This window comes from Dromiciops gliroides, chromosome 3 (assembly GCF_019393635.1).
Source record: "Dromiciops gliroides isolate mDroGli1 chromosome 3, mDroGli1.pri, whole genome shotgun sequence".
Lineage (NCBI taxonomy): Eukaryota > Metazoa > Chordata > Mammalia > Microbiotheria > Microbiotheriidae > Dromiciops > Dromiciops gliroides.
Genome location: NC_057863.1, coordinates 521,601,140 through 521,617,394, shown reverse-complemented (window position 1 = coordinate 521,617,394; position 16,255 = coordinate 521,601,140). Strand labels below are relative to the sequence as shown.

General features: G+C 36.3%; 1 protein-coding gene across 3 annotated transcripts in view; it reads right to left on the bottom strand.

The window, feature by feature from the left end:
• Window positions 1–16,255, bottom strand: part of CEP126 (centrosomal protein 126) — a 130,677-nt gene that overhangs the window by 15,763 nt on the left and 98,659 nt on the right. Inside the window, exon 11 of one of the 3 annotated variants that reach the window (XM_043995641.1) lies at window positions 10,156–10,537. The exons of the other annotated variants lie outside the window; for them this stretch is intronic. Coding sequence (XP_043851576.1) covers window positions 10,454–10,537 — 84 coding nt within the window. The 3' untranslated portion in view covers window positions 10,156–10,453. Of the gene's footprint in view, window positions 1–10,155; window positions 10,538–16,255 lie in introns of those variants that run through there. 3 annotated transcript variants of the gene reach the window in all.

Below are 16,255 nucleotides of genomic sequence, written 5' to 3'. Positions count from 1 at the left end.
GTCTTTTTCTCTTTTTAGGGATGTTCTTAAGTTTCTCTATTTTTTTTTTAAATTATGTTTGTCTAGGTCTGAAATGGTATACATTGAGATATTCTACTATTATAGTTGTACTACGTCTCCCTGTAACTGATTTAATTTATAATTGTTAGGATAATATCCCATTCTGTGCACAGAAGTTTAGTATTGATATTATTTCATTGGCTTTGGTACCTTTCAGCATAATGTAGTTTCCCTATTTATCTTTTTTGTTTTTTTGATGAGGCAATTGGGGTTAAGTGACCTGCCCAGGGTCACACAGCTGGTAAGTGTTAAGTGTCTGAGGTTGGATTTGAACTCAGGTCCTCCTGAATCCAGGGCTGGTGCTCTATCCACTGCACCACCTAGCTGCCCCTCTATCTTTTTTAATCAAGTTGATTTTTTTTTGGAAAAACAAAACTTTGTCTGAGATAATTGACACCCCTGTCTTTTTGACTCAGGTGAAGCACAATAGATTTTGCTCTAACTCCTTATTTCAACTCATTGTAAATCTTTATTTACACCCTTAAAAGTATATTTCTTTTAAACAACATATTGTTGACATCTGCTTTCTAATATATTCTGCAATCCTTCTCCATATTAAGAGTTCATTCCATTCCCATTCAGAGTTATAATCATATATTGTGTATATTTCACCATTCCATTATTTTATACCTTTCTTCTTTTTGCTTCCTGACCTCTCTTAAGAAAGAAGAGGAGGGCAGCTAGGTGGCGCAGTGGATAGAGCACCGGCCCTGGAGTCAGGAGTACCTGAGTTCAGATCCGGCCTCAGACACTTAACACTTACTAGCTGTGTGACCCTGGGCAAGTCACTTAACCCCAATTGCCTCACTAAAAAAAAAAAAAAAAAAGAAAGGAGAGGGAGGTATGGATTTGATACAATCTACTTCTGCTTTTTTGCTCCTGTTCTTTTTCCCTTGCCTAGAGCGTAATCACAGATTACCCAACTCTTCACAACTACCTCTGGGGTTTTCTTGCAAAAACACTGGAATGGTTTGCCATTTCCTTCTCCAGCTCATTTTACAGATGAGCAAACTGAGGGAAACAAGGTTAAATGGCTTGCCCAGGGTCATAGAGATAGTGTTTGAGGTCAAATGTGAACTCACAAAGATCAGTTTTCCTTACTCCAGGTCAGGCACTCTATCCACTGTGCCACCTAGGCACCAACCTGCTACCTGCACTTAGGATGTATTTAATGTTTGTTTAATTGAGTGCATTAGAAAGGTTAAAAAGTGCACTGTGAAGTCTAACGGGGGATATTGTTACTGACTTGGGGGATAAAGGGAAGTCTTGATGAAGGAGATGCCATTAGGAGGTAGGGTGGTGAAGTATAAAGAATATTGGGTTTGGCATTAAGGACCCTCCACTTGAATCCCTGGGGTTCTGTTATTTACTACCTGGATAACCACAGAGAAGTCATTTAACTTTCCTAGGCCTCAGTTTCCTCATTTGTAAAAAGTGAAGGCCTATGAATCTGCTATCCTAGGAGTTGGGTTTAAGGGAGAGTAGAAATGTAATAGGTGAAGAGATGTAAATCTTAAGTAACTATAAAGATGTAAGCTCATTCTCAGACTCCTCATTTTCATCATCCCAGGCATAGAGAATAGCTTCATTAAGGGCATGTAGATACATGCTTTATGGGCAGAGAAAAGTTTAATGTGGTTGAACCATAGAATTTGTGAAGGCAATTAATATGAGATAAAGTTGGAAAAGTAGGGTAGCTCTAGGTCATTGGGGAGCCTTTGGGTCCAGGTAAAAGATATTTGAACTTTATTCAGAAGATGTCAGGGAGCCAGTGAAGTTTTTGAACGGAGTAATTTAAGTATAAGGAGCCTCAGGATAAGAAAAAAATATTATAACAGTGTTATAAACAGGTGCTTCACAACATAGGACTGTGAATATATAATATTTTGATTGAATTCAGTTAAGTGTCCATTTCAGTATTTTAAATTATGTATAATAATTCATGTTTTTTGCAAAACATCAAAACCTATAGTCAAAAAATTAACATATTGAGTCTTATTCAAGGACTGAATTATCCTTAGTTGTTTTACATGCCATCATTAGAATGTAAGTTCCTTGATGGATCAGAATCTTTTTTCTAACTTTGTATTTCTAGCAGAGTCATCTGGTACACCAGAAGAATTACTGGACAGGATGATCTGGGTTCAGATTGGCTCTCTGACACATGGTCAAATCACTTAACCTCTCTGAACCTGTTTCCTTATGCATAAAATGAGGGGTAATAATAACTCCAGTACTTACCTGATAGAGTTGTTGTTAGGTTCAAATGAGAAAAACATAGGTTCTTTGCAAATTTTAAAGTGTTATGTAAATATCAGTTTGTACTGACATTTGATAAATTTAATTGAAGGGCTTTCTAATAATCTACTCTAAAAAAACGAATATAAGATATGATGTATAAGTTTAAAAAAAAATTTTTTTTAGTGAGGCAATTGGGGTTAAGTGACTTGCCCAGGGTCACACAGCTAGTAAGTGTTAAGTGTCTGAGGCCGGATTTGAACTCAGGTACTCCTGACTCCAAGGGCCGGTGATTTATCCACTGTGCCACCTAGCGGCCCCAATACATAAGTTTTAGTAAATATACCTTTTACTCTGAGTTTTAGCAACTATGTTTCATATTCTCCATGCCCATACTATTCATGATTTTGATAACATTACTTTCCAGAATCTCAGTTCCTATGATTTCCATCCCCACTTTATCTCAGCTATATATAGAGATGGTCATGTCTCAGACACAACATCACGTAAAACTGCTGTAGCTGTAAGATTTTAAACTCTGAAACTCCTATGACCATAAGTTGTCCAAATCTCTTACTACCATATTACTCCAATACCTACTTATCTGCCCTAGACACCCTCCCTGTTCTTTTGGTCTATTATACCTGTGTGGTCTTTACTCCCTTCATATACAATGCTGCCCATGATCAGTCATTTTAACAAGACATTTTTCCATCAGTCTTGAGACCGGGTTTCCTTGTCCTCCTCATGTTTCTTCCCTGTTACTTTAAAAAAAATTTTTTTTGTTTAAAGTGAGGCAGTTGGGGTTAAGTGACTTGCCCAGGGTCACACAGCTAGTAAGTGTTGTGTCTGAGGCCAGATTTGAACTCAGGTACTCCTGATTCCAGGGCCAGTGCTCTATCCACTGCGCCACCTAGCTGCTCCTTCCCTGTTACTTCTTAGTCCTATGTCACTCTCATGATTGCCATCTCTGCTTTGTCTAATCACCTAACACTGCTAGAGGAAAATCATTCATTTTTTCCTTCATTTATTCATTGACCTTTATGTATTAAGCATTTGTGAAAAGCACTGTCCTAGATGCTAAGGAGGGTATATAGCTTACGTAGATCATAGTCCATGTTTTGTGAAGTTTATAGTGCAATAGTGTAATAGTGCAGTGAACTGTGCAGTAAAATTGTTACTAATGGGGAGTTGGGATGGTGAATGGGGGATCATGGAAGGCTTCATGAAGGAGGTAGTATTTTAGTCATGAGATTGAACTAAATGGATCCACTACCAATGCATACGATTATAAATCAAGGTCCCACAGATCTATGAAAATACTTTTTAATTAATTTCTGGTTGACTAATTATCACCTAATATAAAGATTTTTTAAAAAAACTTTTTTCCCTTGAAGCTATCAATTCCATTACTTAGCCCTCTGTCTTAGCATGAACTTACTCATCCATACTTCAAAATCCCATTTCTTCTTCTCTGTACCTCATTGACTGTTCTTTCTTCTCTTCCTTTACCAGTCTCAGAAGATTAAGTAGTAGTCCTCCTTGTTGCCAAGATTCATTCTGCCACTGATGTTTTCGATTCTATTCCCTCCTATATCTTTTGCTAAATGGGTCACTCTTTTGTTGTCAATCTTTCTACTTTTTTTTAGGCTTTTCTCCTGCCTATAAGCATACTTGGTTTTCTTTACTTCTTAAAATATCTTCCCTTGCCTTTGATACCTTTGCAAAGTTCATCTCCCCAGAACCATAATCTTTGCTAAACTTCTAAAAAGAGTCTTAGTGCTTCTTTTTCACCCATTTACTCCTCAACCCTTTGCAATGTCTTTTTTTCCCTACCATTCCACTGATGCTGTGCTCTCCAAGATCACAAATGATCTCTTAATTGCCAAATTTAATTTCCTTTTCTCACTCCTCATTTTCTTTGTTCTTTCTACAACACCACTGAACCACCTGCTAAGTGTCTTCTCCCTGATTTTTCCTGATGGTTCATCATACATACCTGATCATTCTTTCCAAGTTTCTCTCCTGCTTCCAAATATCTACCAACAGTATGTCATAGGCCTTCCTTCTCTCTCTACAGCCTCACTCTTTTATTTTATTTTATTTTTTTTGTGTGGGGCAATGAGGGTTAAGTGACTTGCCCAGGGTTACACAGCTAGTAAGTGTCAAGTGTCTGAGGCTTCCCCCTACAGCCTCACTCTTAACAATCTTATTCATTTCCATGACTTCAACTACTTCCTGGTTCGATATTTACAATATTAATTCATGTAACTTACATATGAAATTATTTTTTGAAAATTTCTTTTTTAGTTATCTACAGTATCATAGGATTATTGAAATGCAAAACTGGAGAGGAAGCAGTGTGGTACCATAGAAAGAGTCAGCTTTAGAATAAAAACAAAGCTCACCTCTGATACTTAATATCTCTCTGTGACTTTAGGCAAACCACATCATTTCAATGGTCCTAAGATTCCTAATCTATAAAATAAGGGCATTGGAATAGATGGCCCTTGAAGCCCTTTCCGTTTCTAGATCTAGGATCAAGTGACATTGGAGGCCAATCTAGGATACCCAGACTCCAACACAAATGCCCTCTGGGGCTGAGAAGAACACATCTAAATTTTCAAATACTTGAAGAAAGCTATCATGTCCTTCCTAAGTCTCCTTCCTCCAGACTTACTACAATTAGTAATTTGGACTTGAAACTCACTATCCTGGCTATCTGTAATTACATGAGTATTTTGGACTGCCAAATCAAATTATTTTGTGTGTGTGTGATTAAAACATCTACATCTTTTCATTAGTAATTAAGAATTTATTAATTACTACGTGCCAAACATTACTCTAGGCACTGGAAGTATAAAGACAAAAGCAAAATAGTCCCTGACTTCAAAGTGCTAACATTGGAATGGGGAAAATAGCATACACATGTATATGTGAACACAGGGAGGAAGCATTAGCAGCTGAGGGGCGAGGATTAGGAAAAGTCCTCGTAGAGAAGATGACAATTGATCTGAGTCTTTAAGGAAATCAGAAATTCCAAAGAGGAGAGAGAAGTTAGGAGAGAGTGTATTCCAAACACTGGGAACAGGCAAGTGCAAAAGCACAGAGATGGATGATGGGAGATGGCATACTGTTTGTGAATATTAGAAGTAGGTCAACTTGGCTAGACCAGAGAATTTGTGAAAAGGAGTAAACTGTAATAATACCAGAAAAGCAGAATAGGGCCAAGTTCTGATGAACTGTAAATGCCAGAGATATTTAGATTTGACCCTAAAGGAAAAAGGGAGCCACTTAAGAGTTCATTGGACAGGGAGGGTGGTTTATAGTCAGGTTTGGAAGCTGTGTGAAATATGATTTGGAGTAGAGAGAGACTTGGGGAAGGAAGACCATTAGGAGGATATTTCACTAGTCCAGATAAGAGGTGATGAAGTCCTAAACTATAGTGTTGTCTGTCTGAATGGAGAACATGTGAGAGATGTTGTAGAAGTTGAAATTAAAAGACTACGTGACTGTTTATATGAGGTGAGTGAGGAGTAGAAGATGACACTAAGATTTTGAACCTAGGTGATCCAAAGGTTGGTGTTGCCTTTGATAGAAATAGGCAGGTTTGGGAGATGGGCGAGGAAAGATAATGAATGAGTTCTGTTTAGGGTTGAGTTTGAGATGCCTACAGTACATCCAAATCGAAATATCCAATGGTCAGGTGATGATTCAAGACTGAAGTTTGTCAACAGGCAATCACAATGTCATGAGACTTATGTGAAAACCAAGTTTATCACAAAAAAAATGAACATTCATATGGAACCCAAAGAGTTCACAGTCTGTATAGAAGTTTGCATATTTATGACTGTACAACAAAAGGAGGAGAAAGCAGAAAGGGGCATTGCACTGGAGAGGAAGGGTAAAGTAATCCCTCCCAAAGGGGAGGAGCAAGCTGACAGCAAAAGCATCATTTTTTTTCCCCTTAAGAATGTTAGACTGTGGGGCAGCTAGGTAGCGCAGTGGATAGAACACCGGCCCTGGAGTCAGGAGTACCTGAGTTCAAATCCGGTCTCAGACACTTAACACTTACTAGCTGTGTGACCCTGGGCAAGTCACTTAACCCCAATTGCCTCACTAAAAAAAAAAAAAAAAAAGAATGTTAGACTGTGAAGGTAGGAATCTACTTCTCTGCAAAGAACCCCACCTGCACAAGCATTTTTCCCAGCCTGGCACAGACTAGCTGGCGCCTGTCTTGCCTCCCAAAGACACACAGGGAATCCAGCTTGGGGTGCAAACAACAAATTATATGAACTGGGAAGGATTTGTCCTTGACACATTCAGGGGCTCCTGCATGCTCTAGGTCTAGTGTTTCTGGAAAATATGACAACTCAGAAAGACAAGTTCAGAGGACCCCTTAACAGCCCTTAGAAAGTTCAGGAGATTAGAACAGGGTATCATCTGGCATTCATTGTTATAAAGATTAAAAGTAATTTTAGACAAACTAGTATCCAGCCACCTATACTTGAAAAGCTGATTTTTAAAAACACAAATGCAAGTGTTTAATTTTTAAAAAATATGCAATATAAATTATATTTTATCTTATTTGATTTTGCCTAAATTGTAATTTTTTGACACGAATTGCCATCCATGTTAGACCACTCAGCTTTTTGTTATGTGCAATCTGATAGGCATGACATCTGTCCTTTATACAAGTCACTATTAAATAGCACAGGGACAGATACTTAGGGAACTTCACTAGATAATTCCTTCAAAGCTAACAGAAGCATTAATGACCAATCATTAAATGAGTCCACTATTGTCTCAGAATGAGTGTGAATAGCAATTGTTTCTTTTCTTTTTTCTTTTCTGGCCAGAAACCCGGAAGGTCTTTTCTTCCCAAATTGATTTTTTTTGAACAGGTAAAAGAGGCCATCTTTTGCCTCATTTCTTATATAGCCTTAATCACTGAATGGGTCTTGCCTCAGACAAACTGTTCAAGATGTTAGCCAAGGTTTTCCACTGCATCCAGGGTCATCTCCAGTCATCCTGATCTATGTCTGACCATTGAACCCAGATTGCTCTGGAGGAGAGAGTGAGGCTAGCAACTACACAGTTCTGTCTCACTTAAATCCAATTCACTTGCAAGTCAAGATATCACCATCCTGATGTCACTGGTCCTCTTTAAGAACAAAGGACAAACAACAACAAACAACACTATTGTCTAGCCCACATCTCTCCATCTCATCCAGAAGGGTAGCATTAGACTTTGCAAAACACTGCTGAAATATAGGCATACCATACCAGAATTCCTATAATCTATCGTTTTAGTAATCCTGTAAAAAAAAAGAAGTGAAATTAGTCTAGTATGATCTGTTTTTAAAGCTTTTGTAGCTTTTTACTCTCAAACGAAGTTTTCAAATTTTGCTAGCAATTTAAATCAAACACAATGGTACATAGTTTGCATAAAACAAAGACATATGCCTTTTTCTAATCTTGTGGCAATTCTCATTTTCTCTACAGTCTTTTAGAAATTACTGACATGTTTTAGAATTCACATCCATCATTTCTGGGATATAGTTTATTTAGGCCTGGTGACTTGAACTAATCAAGGATAATTAAGCACGTGTTATATGCCAGGCACTGTGGTAATTTTTGTTCATGCCTTTCTAGTCCAAAGATTATTCTCCTTGGAAGAGAAAACAGAAGAAAATTAAGTTTGAGTGGCTTTCCCTTCTTTCTGTTGTCTGTTATAATCATCATAACTACCCCTCTATTTTCTACAATATAACTTTTTTATTACTTAGTATTTCTCCTCAGTCTTAGTTTATTTAGTCCTTGACACTGTTAAAGAGATGTGACACGCTTTTTATTCCTCTTTATTTCTTCAGATTTTATTTCTATATGTCTTTTGAAAATTCTAAGAATCAGAATTCTAGACTCTCTAGTCTGAGCCATATATGATCAGTAACATTCTCTACAACACACTTGGCAAGGAGGCATCCTGTCTTTGCATGAAGACCTCTACTTGGGTGTGAACAACTTGCCACCTCCCAAGGAAGGGGATTCCATTTTTTCATAGTTCTGATTGTTAGGAAAGTTTTCCTTCCATTAAGCTTATTGTAGTCTCTCTCCAACTTTCCTACACTGTGTCTACTTCTGCCCTTTGAGATTAAGGAAAACAAGTTTTATATCTCTTCAGAGAGACGGCCAAGTGGCACAATGGATAGAGAAAGCACTGTGCCTAGAGTCAGGAAGACCTGAATTCAAATTTGGCCTTAGACAATTACTAGCTGGGCAAATCAGTTCCGTCTGCCTCGATTTCCTTAACTGTAAAATGGGAATAATCATAGTACCTCCCTTCCAGGGTTATATTTTAAGGATCCAATAAAATATTTATAAAGCAATTAGCACAGTTTCTTTTTTTCTTTTTTTAGGCAATTGGAGTTAAGTGACTTGCTCAGGGTCACACAGCTAGTAAGTGTCAAGTGTCTGAGGCTGGATTTGAACTCAGGTCCTCTTGAATCCAGGGCCAGTGCTCTATCCACTGCGCCACCTAGCTGCCCCATTAGCACAGTTTGTGGCACACAATAGCCTTCCTTCCCTCCCTCTCTTCTTTTCTTCCTTGCTTTCTTCCATCCTTCCTTCCAAAATTCCTTAAGATACTTGAAGACAACACACATATCCTATTCTCCTCAAGTTTTAACTTCTCCAGGCTAAATGTTCCCATTGATCTCAAGGTCCTTCATTATTGAAGTCAGTCTCTTCTATATACTCTTTAGTTTATTTATGTTCATTCTAAAATGTGATGCCCAGAACTGAACATAGTACTCCAGCAATGTGGTCTGGTCAGTGCAGAATTTGTACAAACATACTTTCTTAGTCCTGGATACTGTAATGAGTCAATGAGTTCCTTGTGAATGCAAAATAGACTTTTAAAAGGAGGTCTGCAGGGAATATTAGAAGTCAAGAGAATAGAAACTCAATGACCATTAGGTACATTCAGAGATGAGAAAGCCTGAGGAGTTAAGAGTTGGTCCATTTCCTACAGAAACTTTTGGAGAAGAGAAATGGTATGGACTCCTTAATTAAACACTAAAGAATTTGGGATACATTCAAAAAGTGTTAATGTTGAGGCTATGTTGTCTTCCAAACCTTATCAAGAAGATTAAACTGTAACAAATGCAAAATAAGTTATAACCTAGTAATTGTAATCTGTCTCAACTAAAGACTGTTGAAACACAAAAATGATGGTAGTCTGAATGGAATCTGAAAAAGAGGAGTCAAAGAATCTGTCATTGTTTCTAACACTGTCTGGGGAGAGGATGCTCAGACTGGCTGAGATGAACAATGAATTTTTCCTGGTCTGTATCCTCATCTCCCCCATAGAAATAAATCAGGGTATCACAGCTTGATGACAATATTGCCTAAGGTCTTTCTGACACTAAATCATTTTCCAAAATATACTTTGGTACTAGAAATTGAAGGTGCTAACCTTTGGGCACCATATTTTGGCCTGTTTGGCAAAGTTTTCAGAGTAATTTAATAACTGGTGTTGTAGATCATCAATCAGCCTTTGTGAGTTTGGTTAGTATGAACTAGTATCTCAAGGCTTGATCAGTTCCTGAACACTGAAAGATGAGAACTAGACTCTGAACTTGTGGTAACCTTATCAAATTATACAGAGGAAAGGAGAGAAGAGAGGGAGAGAGAGAAAATGAGAGTAAACAAATACCTGTCTTCCCTTTCTACAACCCCTTTATGTATAATAAAATAAAAGTGAATATCAGAAAACTGTACAATATCTTTTACAAATTTAATTGAATTTATTAGGAATTTCAGAAAAACAAAGTTTTAAGTGTATAGCTTATACATAATCTGAATAGCAAAATATTTTTCTTTTTAAAGTAAATTTACATTCAGTAGCATGCTCATTAAAAACAATGAGGTATTTTCATTTTTAAATGCATTTAACAATAAAGTGCATAATAAAGCAGAATTGATTTCATAAATGTAAACTAGTCTGCTAATATTCATTGCTTGTGTTATCAATTTGCCTTTATTTTACAGTTTATTGTATAGTGCTTAAAATGGTTATAGAATTCAGGAATATATTATATATTTACAAGATAATTTCAAAATAAAGGTTCCATCTAGTAGTTGTTAAGTTCCATTAATATTTTCTCTGCATTTGGGATTGAACTTCAGTGGATATACTGCGGCCTATAGATAGGGAGGTTGTCCATGGCTGACTGTTCTGTAACATAATTAGTTTACGAAAAACACAATGATATAATACTCTGAATAAGTTGGCTTTAACATATTGTTAATCAAGTGTCTCCTTTTCATATATTAACTTAAAGAATATCAATTCATCCATTAAAGATTTAGTTCAAAACTCTGACAATTCTGAAATGGTACAATAATGTTCACATTGCATTAATGTTATTGGTAAACCTCTCTATCTAAGACCTGCTGTATAAAAGGCCAACTTGCTCATTTTGCTGTTTATAAGAGCAATTCACTTTAAACCTGCACGTGGAAGGAACACATAATCAGGGATGTGAAAGCACGTTAAAGCAACTTGCTTTGTGTGATAGTTGTTTAAAATGGATTACAGGACTTTCTAAAATAAGTAAAATTCTTTGAATTGAAATTCTGGCTCCTAGAATTCAAAGTCAATGTTGAAAATCATAACCCAGAGGTGGCAGAAGTCCTAAGGATTCTTATAGAAGGGCTTTCTAAATCTACTTCAAGAAAGAAATAATTCTAAAAATGGGAGCAGAGAAGGGTCCAGAGAAAAAAGGTTAGATTGTTCTGTTTCTTCCCCCCAAGAGAACTGTGAGATAGGAAGGAGTTAAGCTCAATTCTGTTTAACTGTCTACTAAGACAATCAGTTCTATAGTTCAACTGTCTGGAAAGACCATCGTGTTTGGGTATCTTTAGATACTCTGATGGATCTGTGATCTCATTAGTGTAGTTATTTTATCCACCAGGAGAGACTTCAAGCTGTCTATGTCTTCATGAGTCACAATTGCCAAAAGAGGCTCCAATCTACCCTACCCTCTCAGAACTTATTTGGGCTGGTTGTCAGACAGAAGATAGTCTATCACTAGGTCTGTACTCAAAGCCTGAGATTTTGTGGGACTGACAGCTTTTGAGAAGCTTGAGTTACTTCTACCCAAATATGAGAGCTTTTATAGAGCAGTGTTTTTATAGGACAAAAAACACTTTAGGATGTAGAAAGTAAGTTCAAGTTAAAAATGAAATCCTTCATATATTTCAGACTGACACAATAATTGATGATTATAAATCTACAGATCACTTATTAAAGAGAGTAATTCAAAATAATCAATAATTCACATGTATATGAGTCTGCTATGTACAGTGGGGAATACAAAGTCATATAAAACAATTTCTGCCCTCAAGATGTTTTTAATGTACTAAATGTATCTGAGCAACTAAGAAATATAAATATGAAAATATAACTAATAATGCAAAAGAAAAGAATGTGGTAAACACTAAAGGAATGATACTGATATTATATCCCATTTTCTAGAGCTGAAAACAAAAATTTTAAGATCTTTTATCCATACACTTCCTCATATTCCTAGAGAGAACTGGCCTACAGATTCCATTTTTCTTTAGGTGATGATAGTCAATATATTAAAATGGAAATAAAATTTCTCCTCAGTTCCCTGTTCCTTGAAATTAAATAATGACTCAATGTCAACTTAGAAGGATGTCTTTATAGTTAGCTAGATGGTATAGGGGATATTTGGAGTCAGGAAAAAAGAAAGTTCAAATCCTGCCTCAAATATTTAAACTGTATGACTCTAAGCAAACCATTTGATCTCTGTCTACCTCAGTCTCATCATATAAGGATAATAATAGCATCTCCCAGAAGATAATCTGTATGTAAAGTGTTATATGAACTTCAGAGTGCTATATAAATGTAGGCTATTATTATTATTTTTAGTGGAGTACCCTAGAGACCTGTCTTTGGTCCTGTACTCTTGAAATTTTGCCAGTGATTCAGATAAAGGAGTATTATGTCATGCTTATCAAAGCCAGGAGGGAAAGCGAACATTAAATGACAGAGGGGAGGTTAATAGGTTAGAGCATTGGGCAGAATCTAGTAAGATGAAATTTAATGGAGATAAATGTAAAGTCTTATGCTGGGCTTAAAACAAATCAGTGTTACAAGTACAAGATAGGTGATGGATAGCTAGGTAGCTGTTCATCTGAAAAAAAGATATGGATAATCAACAGTGAGAGATGACAGGAAACAAGCTGATGTTTGAGACTCAGCTTACACTCCCACTGTACCATGTCTTGGTCAGACCACATTTAGAGTTTTGTTCTGTTCTTGACACCACATTTTAGGAAGGACACTGATATCAGAGTGTGTGGAGGAGGGTGAGTGACCAAAATAGCGACAATCCTTGAGATCAACCATATGAGCATCCATTGCAGAAACTAGACGTGTTCTGCACGGAAAACTGAAAGCACAGGGAAGCAATGCTATATATCTTCAAGTATGTGAAAGGCTGTCATGTGTAAAATTGATTTACTTGTTCTGCTTGGTCCTTGAAGGCAGATGTAGGAGCAAAGAGTAGAAGTGCTACAGAGATATATTTAGGTTTGCCATAATAAAAAAGAAAAAAAATATAATTCCTAACAATTAGAGGTGATCAAAAGAAGAATGAACTATCAGGAGATAAGGTGTTGGAAAAGCTAGTATTTCTGTTCTGGTGTGGTTTGTATTGTATTGAAGTCCCTTCTAACTTTGAGGTGTTGGAAACTGGACACTTTCATTTTGGTTTATAAATTTTAAAGATATATGTGTTTAATTTTGATCAGAAGTTTATGCAGATCATATCAGAAAGAGAAATAGCTACCCTCTAATATCTTTACAGGGAAAGGGATGCCACTGCCTTGCTTAGTAAACTAGACTACTGATATCTTATTACCCTCAAAATCAGAATGTTTCTCCCAATATTTTACCTAAATTGCACTATGTAATCAGATTGCGACATTCTCTAGTTTTATTAACAATGAAAATAAAGCCAGTTTGTGAGTACTTACTACTTAAAAAGATCTGTGATTTCATCTGACAATGGATGTCCACAGATTGTAACACAAATTGTATTCCCCAATGCTTTAAAAATAATGACTGACTTAAAGATACAAAAGACTTTCTAAATATTATCTTATCTGAGGTTTTGTGATTTGCTACAATCAAAAGAAAAAAAGCCCCATCTCATAAAAAATTTTGATGAATTTTTCTTCACTTAGACTAATCTTTAAATGCCAGAACTACAGTCTATCACTAGAGTCTATATTTGAAGACTTTTCTGCTTATTATGTCTTGTCAGAGCTTGTATTGCATTGGTATAGCCTTTGAAAACCTACAGTCACATTCATACAATAAGGCACATGGATATGACATTAAATATTAAAAGGAATGGTTAAGAATATTGTGCTCTAGTGGAATTTTGAGTCAAATATTGGATGAATTAAGCCAGATAGAGTTTGGGAATCTTGGTTCTTGAGATTTCAATAACTGAGTTCAATTTAGTTCTGCTACTTAATAGTGAAATAATTTTGGACAAGTCATCTAATCTCATTAAGCTTAAATGTTTTCATGTCCCAGAATCATAGAATTGGAAGAAAAATCAGGAGATCATCTAGTCCAACACACAAGTAAAAATGAATCCCCTTCTACAAGTGTGCAATTCTGCGGTTTTGCTTAAGTATGTCTGAATTAAGAAGGAATCCAAAATAACTAGAGGGAGCTCATTCTGCTTTGGGTTAGTTCTAGGTTTTAGGAAGTTTTGCTTTATGTGAACCTAGTTCTCTCCATGGCCAAGAAAAATAAATCTAAACCCTCATGACAGCCTGTCAAATTCCTGAAGGAAGTGATCAAGTTCCTCCTAAGTCTTTTTTTCCCTCCAGGCTAAATATTTTTGGTTCCTTAAACTGATCCCCATATTGTACCACCTGATTTGCCTTCCACTGGATATTCTACAGCTTATTAATATCCTTCCTACATTGTGGCATGAGGAATCCTCCCCATGAAGTCTGATTGGGACACAGTAGGATTATCAACACTTTATTCCAGAACACTATATCTTTCATAATAAAGCCTAATGTTGTATTAGGGTTTTTAGTTGCTATATAATATCATATACTCATATTTCAACAGTTCATTAAAGTTCCCAGATGTTATTCAGATGAACTGTGGAACTTCTATGTAGACATGATTCCCCCATCTAGGATTTCTGTGGCTTAGTTTTGTTTTCTTTTGTTTTTTAAACTTAACCTTAGTAATCTTAATAGATTTCACCTACTACTTATAGTTTGTCAAAATTAAAAAAAAATTCCTGATATTATTAGCTATTCCTCCCAACTTTGTGTTAGCTGTGTAACAACTGGAATGATACCACCTGCTGGAGAGTTACTGTAGGAAAGCTCCACCATGAGGAGAAGGTGTCTGAGGGCAAGCCATGCGGCTTTTCCTTGGTGTCAGGAAGTCATGTTTGCTCATGGGTACTGTCTATCAAATCTATCAGCCAATTAGCTTGGAGCTGTGTGTGTGGGGACAGGACATTTCCAGTTTTTCACAGGAGGCTTGTGGGATGAAGAAGGGGTAGTTCTCTTTCATGAGGAATCTTGTGGAGAGTGGAGCAAAAATGCAGGCTCCCTGAGATAGATGTAGGCATCTAGTAGGCCTCTTTCTCTCTCTTCACCAAATTCTTATTCTCCTTAATAAATATTTAAAAGTCTAAACTCTTGCTAAAGCTTATAATTTATTGGTGACCACTCATTAGATATTTTAGACAGTATAGCTAGAATTTTAGCACTTTACAGCTGTAATCTGCCTAAGCATGACATTTATAGTCTTGCTCTACCAATAATCAGAACATGTATGTCTTAGTAGCTAAGTCCTACTTGGGGGAATGAGAGGTTAGGTTACTTGCCCAGGGTCGTATAACTATTATGAAAAGTAGGATTTGAACCAGGTCTTCCTGACTCCAATTCCAGCACTCTTATCTACTATGTAGGCTGTCTTAATCCATGTCATTGTTTAATATGTAAAACAGCACAAGATTAAGGACAAGCCCCCTCTTTAGTAGATTTCATCCAAGGTAATGTCTAATAATGAAAACCATTCCTTTTGGTTATGTGACTGGTAATGTTCCATTCAGTCCACATCTATTTCCATCTTGTCTATAAGGATAACATGAGACTTTGAAATTTTTGTTGAAATCTAGTTGTGCTATGTTTTTGGCATTCCTCAGATCTTCCAAAGTAGTCTTGTTAATATAGGAAATGAGATTAATATGATGATTAATTTATGAAATGGGGATAAATTATACTTGAACTATCTACTTACATCAGAAGGTTGTCATGAGGATCAAAGGGGTAGTATATGTGAAGAACTTTGTAAACTTTAAAGTGATACATAAATACATCCTATGATTACTAACTGTGACTCTGGACATGCAATTTAATCTCTAAGTCTCTTTTTCCTTGTTTATAAATTGAGGATAACAATATTTAGATTACCTATGGCACAGGATTGTTGTGAGGAAAATGTTTTGTAGATCTTTACATGCTATATAAATGTGTGCTATTATTACTATATTATGAACTCAAATATCTTCATAGGCTAGGTGGAATTGTATGAGCAAAATTAGAAGCAGTAAGAGTGCAAAGGTTTTTTAATAAGATTAATCAGACTTATTTGAATAGAGTTTGGATTCATTTATGGGAATAAAGGGAGCTAAGGATGAAAACCATCAAGTATTTGGTTAGATTGTCAAAACAACAAATATTTTGGGGCAATGCTAAGTACCTTTTATAGGATTTCAATACACTTAAAAATTCTCAGGAGATTGTACAATTTTTCTTCATTAGTTTTAGCAGCTAGGATTAACAGTAAATTTTTTTGGGGGGCTGGGCAATGAGA